The 15,020-nt window shown below is 40.3% G+C and overlaps 1 protein-coding gene across 1 annotated transcript in view; it reads right to left on the reverse strand.

Annotated features, from left to right (window-relative positions):
* The window catches only part of TRIP11 (thyroid hormone receptor interactor 11), a 79,127-nt gene that overhangs the window by 33,355 nt on the left and 30,752 nt on the right, over positions 1-15,020 (reverse strand). Inside the window, exons 9-10 of the mRNA XM_054026749.1 lie at positions 12,003-12,209; positions 2,118-5,150 (exon numbers count right to left, since the gene is read on the reverse strand). Of these exons, the coding sequence (XP_053882724.1) occupies positions 2,118-5,150; positions 12,003-12,209 (3,240 nt within the window). The remainder of the gene's footprint in view (positions 1-2,117; positions 5,151-12,002; positions 12,210-15,020) is intronic.

Below are 15,020 nucleotides of genomic sequence, written 5' to 3' on the forward strand. Positions count from 1 at the left end.
GCACAGCCAATATAGCTGAGAGAACGCTATACTATCTCATTTGCAAATCAAATGAGTTGTTTACTAAGTTCCAGTCAGTTAAAAGCAACAGAGGGTCCTGTGGCACCTTTGAGACTAACAGAAGTATTGGGAGCATAAGCTTTCGTGGGTAAGAACCTCACTTCTTCAGATGCAAGAAGTGAGGTTCTTACCCACGAAAGCTCATGCTCCCAATACTTCTGTTAGTCTCAAAGGTGCCACAGGACCCTCTGTTGCTTTTTACAGATTCAGACTAACACGGCTACCCCTCTGATACTTCCAGTCAGTTGTATTTGTGAAACCCCACTGAAAGCATTTGGGCTGCACTGGGTGACACCAAGAGACCTAATTTAGTCTGCAGGACTTTTATTACTGAGGATTATGCAAGAGATGGGAGAGAAACAAGTTTGACTCTCAAGAGCCCAGGCTGAGTTTGCAGGGCCAGCCATTAAAAAAAACCATCTTTTTATTTGTAACTGTATTTGATACAAGATCAAGAGTAAACATGAAACCCCACAATGACATTTTATAGTTTTTACATAACCAAACTATATTTTAAATCACTGAAGTGCCTTATCACTGCAATTTCATAGTCTTTAGTTAGACTAGTACAGAGTAAGAAACTTGGACTGGCAGAGTACTTCACATGTGTCTGAAGATATCACACACACAATTCTAAGGCCTGGTCTACACTAGGAGGTTATGTCGAATTTAGCAGCGTTAACTCGAATTAACCCTGCACCCGTCCACACAACGAAGCTATTTATTTCAACATAGAGGTCTCTTTAAATCGATTTCTGTACTCCTCCCCGACGAGGGGAGTAGCGCTAAATTCTACATGGCCATGTCAAATTAGGGTAGGTGTGGATGGAATTCGACGCGGATAGCTCCGGGAGCAATCCCACAGTGCACCACTCTGTTGACGCTCTGGACAGCAGTCCGAGCTTGGATGCTCTGACCAGCCACCAGCCACACAGGAAAAGCCCCGGGAAAATTTGAATTCCTTTTCCTGTCTGGCCAGTTTGAGTCTCATTTCCTGTTTGGACATTGTGGCGAGCTCAGCAGCACTGGCAACGATGCAGAGCTCTCCAGCAGAGGTGACCATGCAATCGCAGAATAGAAAGAGGGCCCCAGCATGGACTGATCGGGAAGTCTTGGATCTGATCGTTGTGTGGGGCAATGAGTCCGTGCTTTCGGAGCTGCGATCGAAAAAACGGAATGCGAAGATCTACGAGAAGATCTCAAAAGCTATGATGGAGAGAGGATACAGCCGGGATGCAACGCAGTGCCGCGTGAAAATCAAGGAGCTGAGACAAGCGTACCAGAAGACCAAAGAGTCAAACAGACGCTCTGGATCCCAGCCCCAGACATGCCGTTTCTACGAGGCACTGCATTCCATTCTAGGTGCGGCCGCCACCACTACCCCACCACTGTCCGTGGACTCTGACGACGGGGTATTGTCGACGGCCGCTTCCTCGGAGCTGTTCGCGGACAGGGAAGATGAGGAAGGAGATGAGGAGGACGAGGCAGTCGACAGCGCTTTCAACGCTGATTTACCTGACAGCCAGGATCTCTTCATCACCCTCAAAGAGATCCCCTACCAACCCTCCCAAGGCGGTAACCCCGACCGTGAATCAGGGGAAGGATCAGTAGGTAAGTGTTCAAAATAAATGTTTACAACAGAATAGGAATGGTATCTTAACAATGGGTTTTTCATGACGTTCTTTTTCAGAGAAATGGTGCTCTAGATTCCACTTGGTAGATACAAAATGCTCTAAGTGATGCCAAATATATCATCATCATTAAACTATGTCAGTTCACTTTGCAGTGGTTTATTTAAACATTAATAGTAATACTTATAACCTTTGAAGACAAATATAGGTTTCTAAGAGATCCTGAACTAATCTTGCAATAGATCACTCAAAACTTTGAAATTCATTCACTTCTGCAAGGTTTCATATAGTAGATGAGAAGCTGCTTTTAGGCAAACACCTCTAGACTATATTTGTGAGAATTCAGTCACATGTATGATTTAAAGTTTGTATTTTCTCCCTTAAAATATTTATAACCAATAGAACAAATACAAATTCCTCACCTACCTGTTCTTTTTCTTTCAATAATTTTTCAAAGGCAAGAGCTTTTTCTTTTATTGAGTGAGATTCAAATTCTCTCTCTTTCAGCATCATTGAAAATTGCATGTTAGTCTCTTGTAATGCCCGGAATTCGGTTTCTTTCTCCCTGCATTTTGCTACTATTTTTTCATTTTCTTCTTTCAGCTTACAGATGTCCATTTCTAAAATTAGGTTTCTTTCTTTAAGATTAGTGACGGCTTGTTTTAAAAGCTCATTTTCATTTTCTTTGTTACTAAGATTTTCACTTACAGAAAGTAACTGATCACTTTTAGACTTAATCAAGAGGTCTTTTTCCCTAAGTGACTTCTGGAAAACATCACATTTTCCCTTTATCTGCTTCATCTCCGGATCAGTGTCCTTTTGTCCCTTTCTTTCTAACTCTGATGTTGCAGCCATGGAATCAGACAGTCTTTGATTATTTTCCTTAAGAATTCTGATAGTCGCATCTTTTTCTTGTAAAATTTTTTTAAGCTGCTCCAATTCCTGTTGAAGGAGTTTGGACGCATCACTGACTATTTCAGGAGGAGTACTGCTTGGAATATCTGATGCTTGTGAAACAGAAGAAGCCATCAGCAGAGGCGGTGTTACCATATCAAGTTTTCCCAGAAGAAGATCCTTGGTATTATGAAGCTGTCCTATATGATGCTGAACTTGTGCTAACTCCTGACTAAAACTTTTCATTTTTTTCTCATTCTGCTCATAACTCTGGATCAAGCCATTATAATCCATCTGTAATTTAGAACTGCTATCACTGTCAACTGAAATTTGTGCCTGAAGCTTGTGTAGCTCCTCTTGGAGATGAGCTGACTCATGCTGCATGTTCTGGACTGTAGTCATTACTTGTTGCTTCCACTCTTCCATCTTCTTTACTTGTTGCTTTAATTTGTCACGCTCTTGTAAAAGCTCCTCAAACTGATTATTGTTAACACCTCCTGACCCACTGTCAGTACCTATGTTGGATGTCTGCAGGACAGTCAATAAGGTTTGGCATTTTTGACTCAAGGCATCTATTTCAATATCTTTCTCTCGAATGATACGGGACAAATTCTGAATAGTCTCTCTAAACATATCTTGGCTGCTATTTTCAAACCTATTAGATAATTTTTGGTTCTCTTCTTGTAACTTCATCAGAGCAGTTTCCTTAGCTGCTACCATATCCATGATTTTATGATACTCTGTTTTTAACTGACTGTTTTCTCTAGTTTTTTCACTCAAAACTGCCAGCACCTGTTCTCTTTCCATGGCATAGGCTTGCAGTTGCTGTTGAAGGTACAGAACATCCTGTCTATATGATGAAGAGGAAATACTTGCATGGAGAGCTTGTATCTCAAAGTCTTTCTCTTGGATGATCTGAGTGAGTTTACCAACTTGATCTTTAGACAAGTGATCAATTTGTTGAGTTAAGACGACATTCTTTTCATTCAGAAGCTTAATCTCCTTTTCTCTCTCTTTGATACCTTTTACTAGTCTTTCAATTTCAGACTTAGACAAGTCATGTTTTTCATTACCATTTTCTCCATTAAGTGTCTGGGCTTTGGTTTCTTGAAAGAGATCAGAGGAGTCTGTCTGAAAGACGTGCCTCTCATTGTGCAACTGAGTTTTAATTTGTTCAATTGTTTTCTGCAAACTTTTAATTTCCTCATCTTTCTCCAAGAAAAGCTTTTCATGTGTGATATTCATTTGCTCATACTGAAATTTGGACTCATCTATTTCCCTTTTATGCTCCTGCAAAGACTGCTGAAGTTGCACAGTATTTTGACTCTGATCTTCAATTGTTTTTTTGTGAAGTTTTATTTCCTCTTCAAGATTATTCTTTATTACATGTAACTGTGTTATCTCAGCTTCAAGTTCAGTAATAATATCAAGTGTTTTAGGCTCAGCTACAGGTGGAGATCTGCTTTGCTGGTCCTTTAGTCTTTCAATCTCTTCTTTCAGATGATTGTTTTCTTCTTTCATGGCTGCAAGACTTATGTCCTTTTCTTCTAAATTTTGTCTTAAAATCTCGTGCTTTTTGGAATCCTTAACATATTCCTCAAGTTCCTGTTGCAACTCTAGAGCTCTATTTTTAAATTTTTCAACAAACACCTCTTTCTCTTTTATGAGTTCTGTCAACTGCTTTTGTCCTCCTAAGCTAGTTGTCAACATCTCTTTAGTTTCTTCATGGTCGGCTTCCATCTGCTCAATGTTTCTTTTGAGTTCTGCTATCTCAAAGTCCCTCTCTTGATTGCATTTCACTAGACGCTCATGTTCAAGCTGTAATGCATTGGTGTTCATGTTACGTGCATTTGACAGGTCCTCAATGGTTTGTTCATATTTTTGTGCTTGTTCCAACAGCCGCTTTTCGGTCTGGCTTAATTCAGTTTCCAACTGTCCTTTTTCCATTTTCAAAGCCTCCAACATAGTATCTTTTTCCAGGGAAACCTTATTTTTCTCAGCAAAGGCTTCGTGCAACTGCTGTTTTAGTTCTTCACAGACTGCCAGAAGCTTTCCATTTTCCATTTTAAGATCAGAAACTGATTTCTCCAAATTTTGATTTAGTTGTTTATTTTCTGAAATGTCTTTATTTAGTTTTGCAATTTCTGCTTCTCTTTCTTTAAGTGAAAGATCTTGAGAGTTACTGTTAGGTTCTTGATTAATTATCTTTGTTAACTCATTCTGGGAAACAGAAAGTTCCTCCTCTTTTTGTTTCAGATTTTGCTTCAATTCTGCAATTTCCTTTTTATTATTCAAGTTACAATCTTGGGATTTCTTTAGTTGTTCTTGTAAATCCTTAATGTTATGCTGAAGCTGCTGATTACTCATATGCAAATCATTAAGTGCAAATGTACAGTGGTTCATTTTTGATTTCTGGGTTTCTAGTTCCTTACTCATTTCCATCTTCTCAGCTTCTACTTCAGACACTTTCCTTCTTTCAAAAGCTATGTCAAGTTTCAGCTGGTTGATGGTACTATCAGCTTCTGAATGCTGTTTTGATAGCTGCTCTTTCAGGGTAAACATATGCTAAAATAAACAGAAACAAGCATTCATCAGGATAAAAACAGAGCCAGTAAAAACAGAGCTTTCATTCATGTAATCATCTGGATAACAAAAGAATGTAAAGGATTTTTTAAAAGGAGTTGACTAAGTAGTTATTTTCAAATTATTAAAAATATATTCCATCAAACCTACAGAATCACTCTCTAAAAGAATAAATCAAATGTGAAAGTCAAAAATTTCCAGGATTTATCAGGATAATTAAATTGGCATACAGTAAACACACATTTAGCTGTGTACTTCCAAATATTTTGAGCTATTATTTAGAGCTAGTGAGGTGTTAAATCAAGTCACAAATAAGTAAATGTGATTAATGTTCATTCACATTAATACATAAATATGAATTAACATACAGTCTGTACCACCTGCAAGCAGTGTTTAAATTTGACTTCCACAAAAAACTTGATAAATTGGAATAGCATGCCTGCCTAATATAGACCATATCAGAATATTTGGGACTCAAACAGAGGTTAAACATGTTAGAAATTATAGGAATATTTCTTCCATTCCATTCTTTATTAAAAAGCCTATAGAAAATATGGAACATTTTGAGACTATTTTAAACACATGGTCAAAACACAATGATATTAGCACACAACAGCAAAGACAAATTTATTGAATATTCACTTTTCAATAGACAACTCTGTTTCAGTACATTTTTATGTTAAAAACACCCAATAATTAACAAAACGTACTGTCCTTTTATGGACTTGTTGAGCACCCCTAAGAGAAGTCAGTGCTTCCCAAGAGCGGACAGCCTAAGATTTTCAGATATACCGTAATAATTCTATCAAACCACTGGCGTTCAAGTGATGTACTGGAAGAAAATAGCACATTACATTTAAAAGAGAACCTATTTTGGTCTACAAGATAGCTTAAGCCACGAAGCCTTAACATCAAAGAAATCCCAGATGAATATAAGATTTGGTTAAGACAAAGGAAAACTTTTTTCAACTCTGTCAAATGAACATTTGGAACTTTAAAATTCTTAACACAGCAGTAACAAAATATAATTGAAAATTTGACAGACAGCTCATTTATTATAGGCAGCACAGACTGTGATGCTTACAGTTAAGTTGCCCGACACTTTCCATTAATTATAAGACTTTGTTTTCAGGTAATTTTGCCAAACAAACCATTTGGCCTGAAATTTCCCATGCCAGGTGCCCAAGGCTGATGTTCTGGGGACAGTTTCAATTAAAATGCTTCAGCCATTTTTTAGAATGAGATTAGTGAAAAACACATCTTTTTGCCCACATTAAAAAACTCTTTACAATAGTTTCAGTGAGCATCTCTAGCACCTCCATACTTTGGAGCAGGGACTTGAAATTTTGTAATGGGGGAATGGGATGGGGGGAGGAGGAAGAGTCTCTCCCACTAACGCTAGTGATGTGCTTTTGCTGTCCCTGAGAAAATTCATCCAAATTTGGCAAAGTTCTAATCCTTTGGGGGGAAAAAGTGTTTGCACATGCTCAGTAGAGACACACTACAGTTTTGCAGCTAAATTCTCTGAAGATTCCATTTGCACTGAGCATGCTCCACTTCTCACAGCTCTTATGTGCTGACTAGACTGCGCATGAGCCATTCCCACAGTGAGATGGAGCATGCACCATCCTGTGGCTTCAGGGACTGAACAAGACTTTCACTGCAATTGCTCCTCCTGGCTGCCAGGAGCTGCTGTAGTGACAAGGACAGGAACTGAGAGCAACTCTCAATGCTCTCTCTACTGGCATGCAGGCAAAATAGAGGAGACAGAAGCTACCTGACTCAAATGAAGAATAAGGGTGAGGGTAAGGTAAGGATAGGAGCGGAAAGACAGGGGCAGAAGGGTCTATAACCACTGGGACACACTCCCCTACGGGACTGAGAACTGAAACCATTATTCTATAGTCTCAATATTCTTTTGCAGTTTAGCAAACAGCTGTGAAATCCACCTGACAGTGTCTCTTCACTCCTCATCTAATGGCAGGTCTACATGGAAGGTGACAGCCTTCCATTGCTACCAGTTACTCTGTTAGCTCATGTGGGAGAGGTCTATGTTATGAATCTAAAGATCCATGGCAGAGGTCTATGCTATGGATCTAAAGATCCCAATCCTACAAATGACCCACATGGGGGCCAACATGGTTCCATATAACTGAAAAAACATTTTCTTCAAGCTTTCTAAAAACATAAGAAATTACATTAAAAAATATATCTAGAATTTAAATTTAAATTAATTTAAAAATTAAGAACACTGAGGTTGCAAAGTAAAAAGCCTACAAAATGCTTGAATAAGGTTGCCCATTCAATCTTAATTCAATCTCCTTGTGCAGATGTATTATTGGTCGAGCTTGACGGCATTTCTTTGTTTGGGTGTAATGCAATAACTTTTGACCATGACATCCAATCAATTCCAAAAGTTAAGGGAATATTCTAAGCATTAATGGACAGAACACTATGCAATTGGGTGAAAAATATGAAAACCTTAAGGGGGAAATGGGGAACACATTAAGTCCCTGGCATCTGATTAGCAGAGCTAACACGTCCAACCACCCTTGTAATTGTCTATAAATTGAAGAACTGATTTATCGCATTCATTAACATATTCCAGCAGAACAAACCACCTCATTTGAGTTCTGCCAATCCTCCCAATGCTGCTGACACATTGAAAGGGAAAGAAAGGGAGAGGAAAAAAAAAAAAAAGGAGAGTAAGAACGGTGGTAGTGGGGAATGGAGGTGCACACAGAGGGAGAAGGAGAATGAGGGATCATGGTATTGGGGCATGAAGGAATAGGGGCAGGCACAATCTCTGGCAGGAGAAAAAGGGGGACCTGGAAATGGAGATACACAGAACCCTTGGCAGGGGGAGGAGGGAGAAATGGGGGGCACATAGATCCCTGACCGAGGGGGTAAAGTGAAGACCCTCATTTGGGGCCACACATAGCCCTTGGCATGAGGGGAAATGGAGAGGTCACAAAGAAACCCTAATGAGGGGGGGAATGGAGAACCTTGATACAGTTTGGAAGGAAGGTACGGGGGTGCATATAGCCTCTTGCATGGGAGGAAAATTGAGGGACCCTGGTATGGGGGAAGAGGTAAAAAGACAGCACACCGAGCCCCTGAAATGGGGAATCACACACACTTCGTGGAGGTGAGAATGGGGGGCAGAAAGCAAAGATTCTGTGGTATGGGGCTGTGTGTGTGCAGTGAGTCACTGAAGTAAAAGAGGGATAGAAGGGTGGCACACAAGAGGCTTGTTGGAGTGAATGCCAGGAGTCGCTGGTGTATGCAATGATAACAGATAGGAGGAAGAATTTAATCAGAAAAATGTGAATGATAATTGGGAATCCTTTAAGAACACCTTACTAGATGCCCCAAAAAGCACAATCTCACAATCAAGGAAGAAGGCTGGGCTGGTTAAATAACCAACTGGTTTAGAGGGAAGGAGAGTGAAGGCAGCTGTAAAAAATATGTGACAAATGGAAGAAAGGGAAAGTTGATACTAGTGAATATAAATCAGAAGTTAGGAATTGTAGAAAATTGATAAGGCCAGGGACAAAAGGAGAAATCTATGGCTGGGAGAATTAAGGATAATAAGATGGAGTTTTTAAAATATATTAGGAACAAAAAGGATCCTGACAATGGTATTGGCCCATTACTAGATGGAAATGGTAGAATTAACAACAATAATGCAGAAAAGGCAGAAGTGTTCAATAAATATTACTGTTTTGTATTTGGGGAAAAAAAACAGATGATATAGTCTCATCATATGGTGATAACACACTTTCCACTCCACTCACATCTCTGGAGGACGTTAAACCGTAGCTACTAAAGTTAGACATTTTAAAATAAGCAGGTCCAGCCACCTTGTACTCAAGAGATGTAAAAGAACTAGCTGCTGAGCTAGCTGGACGATTAATGTTGATTTTCAATTAGTCTTGGAGTACTGGGGAAGTTCCAGATGACTGGAAGAAAGCTAATTTGCCAATTTTTAAAAAGGGTAAATGAGATAACCCAGTTAATTATAGGTCTGTCAGCCTGACATCGATTCTGGGAAGATAATGGAATGGCTCATTTGGGATGCAATTAATAAAGAACTAAAGAAGGGTAATGTAATTAAGGAAAATCAAGATGGGTTTATAGAAAACAGATCCTGTCAAACAAACCTGATATCTGTTGTTGATGAAATTGTTATGGGGTGGTCCCCTGAGAGTCCTTTCAGGTCTTAAGTAAAGCCCAAACCACTTCATGTCTCCTTTACCACCACGTTTTATTTTGTTGTGCCAGAAGGCCTCTACTGGTAGTGCTATTTATTTATATTTACAAGCCCTAGCCAGCTCCCCCACTTGCTTCTGGAGAAGGGAATAGAATTGGCAGCAGTCAACCCTGCCCATCTCTGCTTTCCTTCTGGTTCTCAGCTCCCCCTTCCACGGTTTCCTTCCTCTCAAATTATAGGCTCCCAGATCCTGCGGTTGCTTCCCCCACTAATTAGCCCTTCAGCTATAGATCTACTCAGCTGATTGACCCTTCTCAATTAATCTATATTGGTGGGGATTTGAGAGACAGGATGCTGAGTCAGCTCCTGAATCAGCACACCCTGTTAGAGATTACAAATGTGTTTGATAAACATAATAGTGCTGATGTAATGTACTTAGACTTCTGTCAGGCATTTGATTTGGCACCACACAACATTCTGATTAAAAAACTAGAATGATATAAAATCAACATGGCACCCATTAAATGATTTAAAAACTACTAACTGATGGGGCTCAAAATGTAACTGCAAACAGGGAATTATCATCAAAGAGGTCTGTTCCCAGTGAGGTCCCTCTGGGATTGTTATCTTCGCCCTATGCTATTTAACATGTTTATCAAATGACCTGGAAGAAAACATAAAATCATCACTGATAAAGTTTGCAGATGACACAAAAATTGGAGAAATGGTAAATAATGAAGATGACAGGTCTCTGATTCAGAAAGATTTGGATCACTTGGTAAACTGGGTGCAAGCAAACAATGTGTGTTTTAATAACTTAAATGTAACTGTATACACCTAGGAATAAAGAATGTAGGCCATATTTACAGAATGGGGGACTCTATCCTGGGAAGTAGTGATCCTAACAAAGATTTGGAGGTTGTGGTGGATACTCAACTAAACATGAGCTCCAAGTGAGATGGTGTGGTCAAAAGAGCTAATGCGAACCTGGGATGCATAAACAGGGGAATCTCGAGTAGTTAGTAGAAAAGTCATTTTATTAGTATATTTGGCTCTAGCACAACCGCTGCTGGAATACTGTGCCCAGCACTGTGCCTCATTTCAAGAAGGATGTGGATAAGCTGGAGAGGGTTCAGAGAAGAGCCAAGAGAATGAGTAAAGGATTAGAAAACATGCCTTATTGTGAGCTGAATCTATTTGGCTTAACAAAGAAAAGGTTAAGGGGTGACTTGATTACAGTCTATAAGTATGTACATGGGGAACAAATATTAAATAATGGGCTCTTCAATCTAGCAGAGAAAGGTATACCACGATCCAAGGGCTGGAAGTTGAAGATAGACAAATTCAGACTGGAAATAAGGCATAAATTGAGCATTTCTCAAATCGGGGGTCCTGACTCAAAAGAGAGTTGCAGAGGAGGTCACAAGGTTATTTTAGGGGGATCACAGTATTGCCACCCTACTTCTTCGCTGCCTTCAGAGCTGGGCAGCCGGAGATTGGCGGCTGTTGGCTGGGCACCCAGCTCTGAAGGCAGCACTATGGCAGCAGCCACGCAGAAGTAAGCGTGATAATACCATGCCACCCTCACTTCTCCACTGCTGAATCCAAAGCTGGGGCCAGAAAGTGGTGGCTGCTGACTGAGGGCCCTGCTCTGAAGGCAGCAGTGCAGAAGTAAAGGTGGCAATACTATACCATGCCATCCTCACCTCTGTGCTGCCGTCAGCAGCAGCGCAGAAGTAAGGGTTGCAGTACCGCAACCCCCCCTACAATAACCTTGTGACCTCCCCCCACCACTTCTTTTTGGGTCAGGACCCCTACAATTACAACACTATGAAATTTAAGATTTAAATAGCTGATTTTTACAATTTTTAAAATCCTATGACAATGAAATTGACCAAAATGGACCTTGAATTTGGTAAGGCCCTAATTGTTGTGGTATTGATCATTTTCTTTCTGTAAAGTCAAGTAGTTAATGTGAAACAAATGTATTTCAAATATATTTTTAAAACCTGAATATCAGTTAAAATACTGACAAATATAAAACTATTAATATTTAATTAAAAATAATCTGTGACCACTAAGTTTCACACACTTTGGTCAAAATCTGATGATTTTTTTAAAAAAAGTTTAAGATGTTATGCTACTATAAACTAATAAAATTTAAAACTGATAAAAGGAAATGCTTTTTACATAACACACTGTTAACATATGAACTCATTGTCACAAGTTATTACGAAGGTCAAGATTTTATTAGGATTAAAAAAACCTAAACATATCCTTGGTACTGCAACATTCCTCAAAAGGGAAATAAACCTTCATGCTAGAGGGCTCATGATAACCACTACCTGACAGAAATTAGTAAGAAATTTCCATTGTGGGTAGTGGGTATGTTATTCTATAATTGTCCATTACAGGAATTTTTTTGCATTTCCTTGAAGTTTCTGGTATCAGCCACTGTCAGGATGGATGCTGGACTAAATAAACCACTGGTCTTATCCAGTATGGCAAGAATAGACTATTGGGAACCTAATAGGCCCTGATATCTGTGAGCAAAGATTAACATCACTCACTGAATGTCTAAAAAGTAAAGATGGCCATTAATTCTCGGCAATATTTGTTACCTGCATAGTTTCTTGATTCTGCTTGTCCAATTCTTCTAATTCTGCTGTTAGTGTTTCTCTTTCTGTAATACTTTCTTTGAGTTCGTTCTCCTTCCTTTCCAACTCTTGCCTTAATTGATTTAATTCCAAATTCGTGTCTTCAATAGACGCAGATGTAATATCCTCATTTTTATGTTGTAAACTTGCCAGTTTCTTCTGAAGTTCTTCCTTTATTGGACATAAATTGGATTTTATACCATTATTCAAGTTTTTAAACACTGGTTTGAAAACAGGCTTTATATTTTGTTAACCAGAGCATTTTAAGTTTGAACAAAAAAGCAAGCCTTTTGGACACTAGAAACACAAGTTTACTTGAGTTTTATCCCAACTAAGCATTATTCAGTGTGAGGAAGGTGTCTCATTAACATTAATAAATATACATATGTAAAAATATTTTCATCACAAAAATCCCAGTGCAACTTATAACTGCGCACAAAGAAGAATCACATCATCCACAAGTGAAATCTGTCCTCAGCTGGTGTAAATTGTCATAGCTGCATAATGGATGTGGCTCTTGGAGCACAGCATGATGCAAAATGGAAGAGGGAAGGGAGGGTTTTGACCAAGGGTATCCAAGTAAACCTCTGATGAAAAATGCAATGGGACTTTTAGTGTCCATGCAGAGTAGAGGGGACCTTAGTTTGAAAGTCCTTCCAAACACATAGTAAACTACATGGAACTCTGATTACCATAGAATAATGAGTCAACCCTGCCAAAAGTTAGAGGTTACTCACCATGTGCAGTAACATATTCATTGAGATGTTTGTTCCTATGGATGCTCCACTGTAGGCGGTGTAGCAGCACCCCTTGTATCTGGGCCACACAGACGCTTCTCCCTGTCTGATGCCATGGGGGGGGGGCATCTATATATATTGCTGTGCAATCCAACCATCCTCAGTTCCTTCTCTACTGCAGAGTTTATCTTTGAGTTCTGAAGCAGAGGGGGGGAGGAGGGCAGGTAGTGGAGCACCCACAGGGGGACACATCTTGAAGAACCTCAGTTACTGCACCCGGTGAGTAACGGTCTCTTCTTCAAGTAGTGTCCCTCTGGGTGCTTCACTGTAGATGACTGTAGAGCAGTGCCCATAGATGTAAGGCTGGGGCTTTGGAGTGGTGTCCAATAAGGAGAAGAGGACAGTGTGTCCTAGTAGGGGATCTGATGCTGCAACATGGATAATGTATAGTGTTGGCCAAAAGTATCCATGGATGCCCAGGTGGCCCTTTGCAAACGTCCGTGATCAGCACGTTGTTGAGAAAGACAATCAATGTGGAGAGAGTGCGAGTGGAATGCGCTCAAGTTCCAGGTGGAGGCAGCTGATTGTGCAGTTGATAAGAAAGGCATATGCACTGAGAGATCCATTTGGAAAGACATTGTTTGGATGCAGCCACTCCCTTTGATCATTTGGCAGTTGAGAGGAATAAGCACGACAACTGTCTGAAAGATTTAGTTCTATCAAGGTAAAGGCTAATGCTCACCTAATGTCCAAGGTGTGTAGCATTGCTTCATGTTGGTTGGTATGCATTTCGGGAAGAAGCAGGGAAGGTGGATAAGTTGGTTCAAATGGAAGGAGAACAGCACCATGGCTAGGAATTTTGGATGTTTGCATGATGTGACCTTGCCGTTATGAAAAACTGTATACGGGGGGTATGCCATGAGAGCCTTATTTCTCCTTTGTCAGGCAGACGTGATAGCTACAAGAATTGCTGTTTTCATGGAAAGATGAATGTAAGAACATGTTGTCATGAGCTTAAATGGTGATCTGGTGAGACAGTTCAAAACGAGGTTGTGATGTCGTATGTGAGGGTAAAGGTTCTAAAGGCCTTTAAGGAATCTCTTCATGAGCGGGGTATGTGAATATCGAATAGCCATCTATCTTGGGGTGGGGAATGCTGTGATGGCAGCCAAGTGCATCCGAACAGAGCTTGTAGAGAAGCCCAATCTTTTAAAATCTAATATATACTCTACAATGAATGGTAATGGGGCATTTATCACAGTCATGATTGGCTGTGCACCAGGATCGGAATTTTTCCCATTTCTGGAGGCAAGTACAGTGAGTCGTCTCACTTATTTAAGAGAACCTCTTCTATTGCCTCTGAACAGGACATCTCCAAATCCCGAAACCATGAAGGTTTCATAGATTGAGTTGGAGGATTTGGCCCGCATCCTGCGAGAGGAGGTGTGGAATCAGTTGCAGGGTGATCGGAGCACATAATGTCATGCATAGGAGGTAAGGATACCAAATTTGTCATGGCCATGTTGGGAATATGAGGATGACTCAGGCTCGTTACACCTGTATTTTGTGAAGTACCTTGAACAAGAGGGGAAAAGGTGGAAAGGCATAGAGTAGTGGATCATCCCATGTAATAAGGAAGGTGTTTCCCAGAGACCAGTGGCCTAGAGCTGCTTGTGAGCAGAATCGAGGGAATTTGGCATTCTTGGTGTGGCAAAGAGATCTATGTGGTGAAATCCCCAGTGGCTGAATATGCGCTGAAGGACTCTTGTATCTAGTTTCCACTCATGGTCTTGTGAGAACTGTCTGCTCAGTGAGTCTACCATGGTGTTCTGCTGTCCAGGAAGATATGCAGCTGAAATGTTGATGTCCTGTTGGATACACCAGTTCCACAATTTCAGTGCTTTCGAGAATAGGGAGTGGGACCTTACTCTGCCTTGTCTTTTGATGTAGAACATGCAGGCAATATTATCTGTCATTACTTTTATGGTTTGATGTCTGATCAGTGGTAGGAAATGTTGGCAAGCATTGTTAACTGCTCGCAGATCTAGAAGGTTGATGTGCATGGAGAATTCTGCAGGAGACCACCTTCCCTGCACCGTGTGGGTCTGAAGGTGTGCTCCCCAATCAATTAGGGAGGTGTTGGTTGTTCGAATCAGGGACAGTGTTGGTTGGAGAAAAGGGACGCCCATACAGACATTTTGGTGTTATGTCCACCAGACATGAATAGGAGTTTGTGAAGACTTGT

Source organism: Malaclemys terrapin, chromosome 4 (genome assembly GCF_027887155.1).
Source record: "Malaclemys terrapin pileata isolate rMalTer1 chromosome 4, rMalTer1.hap1, whole genome shotgun sequence".
Lineage (NCBI taxonomy): Eukaryota > Metazoa > Chordata > Testudines > Emydidae > Malaclemys > Malaclemys terrapin.